Here is a 5,505-nt window from a genome sequence, read left to right as displayed (position 1 = left end):
AAACTTTTAGTGTCAGATGCGGAAGAGGTAGCAGCCATCTTAACTCAACCACAAGTGTGTATACAAGAGAGATGCAATAGGCTGAAAAGTTGAGCAAATAGGAGCAACCACAAGACTTTGCATTCGATAGATCACAACTTCTTTACATGAAACTGTCCAAATCGGAATTTTCAGCTGAATATGTGATTTAAATCACATGTACTCAGCTTTTCACTAAAATCCTTGCACAAAACTTCAATACATGTGATCCCATAAATTTGGTACACTTGCGTATTGCAGTCATAACCTGTAATAACCTGTAAATCACTTGTTTTGACCTAAAAACAGTCTGTTTTGGGCTGTTTTGGCAGTTTTGGTGACGACCTTGACCACAGAAGCAAGGAGCTTCGCGATGGAAGCGAAAATTGTTGCAGGAAAGCAATATAGCTTACTGTCCAGCAACATGCGCAGGGCTTGTTTCGGACCCTAGGGCTCTAATACCACTTGAAAGTGTGAAGAAGAGGCTACAAGGAGATGCGCGAGGTGAAATAGCGCAGGTCTGGGCCGGGTGCAACCAAGCGTGAGTGCAGGAGAGCAGTAGCGCTGAAGATCAAAAACAACAAAGAGAGAGGGCTCGCACGATTGGGGAAAACTCACTTAATGAGTTTGTGGCTTTCCCACTTTATTATAAGTGACTTTTAAAAAATGTGTCCAGGTTCAATGTGAACCTAGACAAAGTATAAAAATATACATTAAGAGGTCATTTAGGGCGTTTAACCCAACACCACTCACTGGCTGACCTTGCTATGCCTCCAGCTTTAGTGAGCTTCAGTTCAGGTCCCACCGGGCGTGTAATATGAGAACAGCTGTAGTAGAAAAACCTGTCCTGGCGCTCTGTGCATGAAGCTTGAGAGCAAAATGCTCGAGAGTCTCACTCAAGTGCCCGACAGTGTGCAGTGCAATGTGATCGCACGAATTTTGTAAAAAAACGAAATTGAAACAGTGGATCAACCGACATACTAGAGATAGAAATGACACAATAGACACATGGACTGCTCAATCAAGCCTCAATATACTGCAAAGACCCAAGTGAAAGACAAAATTCGAAGAACATGAAACAGCATATATAATAAAGTTTTTATTGTAACTAGTCATAAATTAATTAGTCATTGGCAACTATTTGAATTGTATCAGAGGTGTATTTTATCTTCTGACAACCGGATAAATCACGTTCTTGTGGTCAACGTTGGTCATTAAGTAGACTATAGCAGCTGAGGAATGCTTTTGTCCATTCAGTGTTTGCATACGTTTGCTCTATTTAGAATGACAATTTGTCGCTAACGAGATGATTTGTGCAGGCAGTGGAATTTGGAAGGAAAGTTGCAGCCAAACATTTTATTCGTCATGTCTTGCAGTAAGTACCAAGTTCCTGATTTCTTTGGCATTTTTGAGGGGTACCACATTCTGTTCATTCTTCATATTCATTGCACATGCTCAGGGAAAATTTGTTTGAAGATGGGAATCATCTTTATCGGTTTCTAGAGCATGATCCAGTCGTATCAACCAAATGTTTTAACTTCAATGGAACCACAAATGATGCGGAGCCACTTTCTACCTCAGAGATTGAAGTTAGCCTAAGAAAGTTCACCCTTGCCATAATAGATTCGTATGTTTCAGATGATGGCAAGCGCGTTGACTATCAAAGCATCTCTATGAGCGAAGAGTTCAGAAGGTGAACCTTCTTTTGGTTTGATTTATCAAGACTTACTTAGCTACAGCATAATGAATACAATGATTATTTGTACTTAAAGACCTTTGTCATGTTATGTGCAGGTATGTCAAAATGACAGAATTGCTGCATCGCTTTGATCCTAGCACCCTTTCACAAGAGGAGAAGCTTGCATTCTTTATCAATCTCTACAACATCATGACGATACATGCGATAATTATCCTGGGCCATCCAACCGGTCCATTGGATAGGAGACGGCTATTTGGAGATTTCCAATACCTGGTCGGTGGCTACCCGTATTCATTGTCAGCAATACAGAATGGAGTGTTACGAGGCAATCAACGACCACCTTATCAACTCATCAAGCCTTTTGGACCAAAAGACAAGCGGTTACCAGTATGTATCCTGAATACTACAAAGTAATGGTGTCCTCTAAGTCAGGCTCGTGAGAGATTAACTAATATGTCGTGCTACCATCGAGGTGTATGTCTCATAGTTGTGGGAAAGGGAGAAGGGCGAACAAGCACGGAGATGCTAACAAAAAAATTCTAAAATTTGGAATTTTGGGGAGCTTTCAGTGATTGTATGGAATGAGGGGGGTCGAAACCGAGGGAAATGGGAAGCAAAGTAAAAAATAGGGAAAAAGTCTCAGGAGAAGAGTGTTGAAGTTTACAGATTATAACACATTTAGAACTCAACGGCAAGCTATTAATATTTTTGGCCTTTAGAAGTCATCCTAAGGGTAGCAAAACTCTATTGGGTGGCGAAGGTAATTCAAGTTGCAAATGCATTAGGTTTTCTACCTTAGAACATGAGCTTCTGTCGCTAACAATGGGTGGGTATCCTTATTATGGGTGTAGAAAGGGTGATTTCCTTGTACATTCCTCTTAGAATAACAGACTTGTGGTAATGTAACTTTGATCTCTATCGTCAAATATTAGGAGCTGGATTTTAGTGTAAGCAAGGTTTATGCCTCGTTGTTTGTGTGTCATCCCTTTGGAGGACAGCAGTTGTTTTGCTGCTTTTTTGTTTCTCTTGTAATAAAGTATATATTTCTTCCGTTGCGGTTGCATATTGGTAGCATTACTGATATTTTTACTTCTTGCCAGATAGCATTGCCAGAATCGCAATGTCTTATACATTTTGCGCTAACAAATGCGTCTCGCTCAAGTCCGGCTCTCAAGTGTTACTCTCCTAGAGACATTGATGCGGAGCTTAGGGCGGCTGTCAGGGCTTTCTTTCTGGATGGTGGTGTGGTCATTGACATGGAGTCTAAAACTGTCTCTCTCAGCAAAATCATCAAGTGGTAAGAAGCCTATGCAGGCTTTCAACTATCTTAACCATGTTTCTATCATTGAGACTATACATCCTCCAAGATGGCTAATAGTCTGGAGTTTGTTGGAAATGGTTGCAGGTTTAGTGTTGATTTTGGGAAGAATGAGCTGGAGATATTGAGATGGCTTGTCAATCACTTAGAGCCAAACAAGGCTGAGAACCTGCTGGAGTTGCTTGATGGAAACCAGTTCAAGGTTGTTTACCAGCCTTTTGACTGGAGTCCTAATGTGTAGGTGGGAATGGGCTAATTGTTTATGCATGTTCGAGGTAATGGTTGTACAGAAGGCATTTTCTTTTGAAGCATAGCATAGCCCAGTTGCAGAGCTTTTGACATGCTTCTATTCACATTGTTTTGGGGTTGCTGCAAAATGACAAAGGTTGAAGAAAAAGGTGGATGGGCTCAAAGGTTCTTTAGTGCTTGCATTTGCGACGCTAAACGACACTTTCTTTATCCTACTAGTCTGCTGAAGTTAGCAGTTTTTGGGCTGTCAACACCTCGGCGACAATTAGTTCTTGATGTTTTGAGTTGAAGACCTATATCTTTGCTAGTAGCGTGTTGCGCTTGTGCAATCCAAGCTTGCAGGGCCAAATGGTTTCAAAGTAGTATGAAATCTGAGCCTTGACAAAGCAAGTCATAGTGATGTTAACATACCAAATATACTTTTTCTTTTAGGGTCATAAATTGATTTGTCAAAGTGGTAAGCAAAGTATGTATCTTTTTCTCCCCTGCAGGAAGGGTAAGGTTCAATATTCAGTGGTCGCATAGAAACGCTACTTCTGTGAACTTAAAAAGGAGTTGCAATTTGTGTTAAGAATTTGCTTTTTTCCTTTTGCAGTTGTCTAATAAGGGGTTTAGTAGTCTGTTGCTTATATACACTACTAGTGTGAGCTAAAAAGGAGTTGCTTATAGCAGAACAAGTATGTGCTACCGAGGTGTATAATGGACATTTATTGATGTATACACCTTTAGATGAATTTCCAACTGTGCATGAGTTTTACCCATAGATTCTTGAACAAGGCCATCACAAAGCCGACAGAGGCATTGCTTGTATTCTTAGAGATATTTTAATGAACATTTAAAAAAAAAAAACATTGCATAAATCTCTTGATTAGTGCCTCATGACGTGCTTATGCTGGCAAACCATTTTCCTTCTTACAACAGGGGCGTTAAGTAAGCATAGTATCATGTATATGTAGGATTATGTGTGAGATAGTTGACATTTTTTTCCCCCCTATTTCTATACAGTGGCACATCAAGTAGAGGGTCCCTCTCTTCTCATCCTCTGATGCAGTCCATTGTATTATTTTACCTTATTTGTCATCATTGGTTTCTCAAATAATGTTACCTTATTTGTCATCACTGGTTTCTCATCCTCTTCCATAGTCCATTGTATTATTTACCTTATTTGTCATCGTTGGCTTGACAACCCCTAACTAATATCAGAGCCCATGGCACCAGTCCTAGGGCTAGTTGACGGTTTTTTTTGAAGCAATTGCATCATGTTGCAAATATTAGATTTTGATAATAGCCTAGCTCTAGGAAACTAATAATCAAATGCCCTTTAACCAAGGGACCTATTTTTGAACTTTTCCAATTCATGTTATCAATTAGTTGCATTTACTATTCCATATATAGAAAAATTGGCTTAGCAATTTGTAGAGAAAGTGCTCTATCGCTTAGGGAAAACCTCATCAACACCTTATTTAGCCCTCATCATTGGTTCTTACAAAAATAGCAAACAGGTTATCAAATCATCCTCTCAATCTCTTCACTATTTACCAAATTTCCTCGGGACAATCATGAAGCATTGTGGCAACTATCATCCCTTGTCAATTGCTTGGACAACAAGGTATCTAGCCTACAACTATCTGCATTATTGAAACTCAATATTTTTTTTTCCACTTGCTTCCATTGGCTATTGGAGAAGTTTTTGCACTTTGGTTGAGAAATATTGAAGCCACACTTCTCAAGCTATTTGTGGGCTACACTAATTTTGAACCATAAAAGAGCATAAATCAAGGATCAACAATTTTAATGTCAAAAATGGCTTTGGTAGGTTATGGTTAGTCTTGGTTTGCTCAATCTATTGAATTTTCAATATTCTTGATTTCTCAACGTATTGGGTTTATTACAAATCCATAGAGCTTTAGTTATTCATTTTTCTTGGATAGAGATTTCAATTTACCCATCCCATCGAGTGTTTCATATGCTCACATTTTGCTTTATGGTGATGACGTTTTTGTACCTGTTGGGTAAACGAGCTAGACAATGCCCAATCACCTAGATTGGGGTAAGACCTATCTAAGTCACCATTATTAGTGCACAATACTAAATTAGCAACTTAGACAAGTATTAGTTTGAGTCCATAGGCTACCAACATGTATGGATAAGAAGTACAAATACTTAGTCTCAAGTTGAGAATAGTTAGTATGACAACTAAGAAGCAGGTAAGACTTTGAAC

At 39.3% G+C, this 5,505-nt stretch overlaps 1 protein-coding gene across 1 annotated transcript; it reads left to right on the top strand.

Moving 5' to 3' along the window:
• Positions 1-1,026: 1,026 nt before the first annotated feature.
• On the top strand, positions 1,027-3,817 carry LOC147457337 (uncharacterized). Its single transcript, XM_086513305.1, has 7 exons — positions 1,027-1,068; positions 1,174-1,224; positions 1,338-1,393; positions 1,478-1,711; positions 1,813-2,104; positions 2,818-3,014; positions 3,123-3,817. Exons 1-7 carry the CDS (start codon positions 1,027-1,029, stop codon positions 3,274-3,276), a joined length of 1,026 nt encoding a protein of 341 aa, XP_086369431.1. The 3' UTR covers positions 3,277-3,817.
• The last annotated feature ends 1,688 nt before the right edge of the window (positions 3,818-5,505 follow it).

The sequence above is a fragment of the Adiantum capillus-veneris genome, chromosome 5, assembly GCF_014529385.1.
Source record: "Adiantum capillus-veneris isolate H3 chromosome 5, ASM1452938v2, whole genome shotgun sequence".
NCBI lineage: Eukaryota > Viridiplantae > Streptophyta > Polypodiopsida > Polypodiales > Pteridaceae > Adiantum > Adiantum capillus-veneris.
The sequence above is the reverse complement of the archived record's forward strand: the minus strand, read 5'-3'. Positions and strand labels throughout refer to the sequence as shown.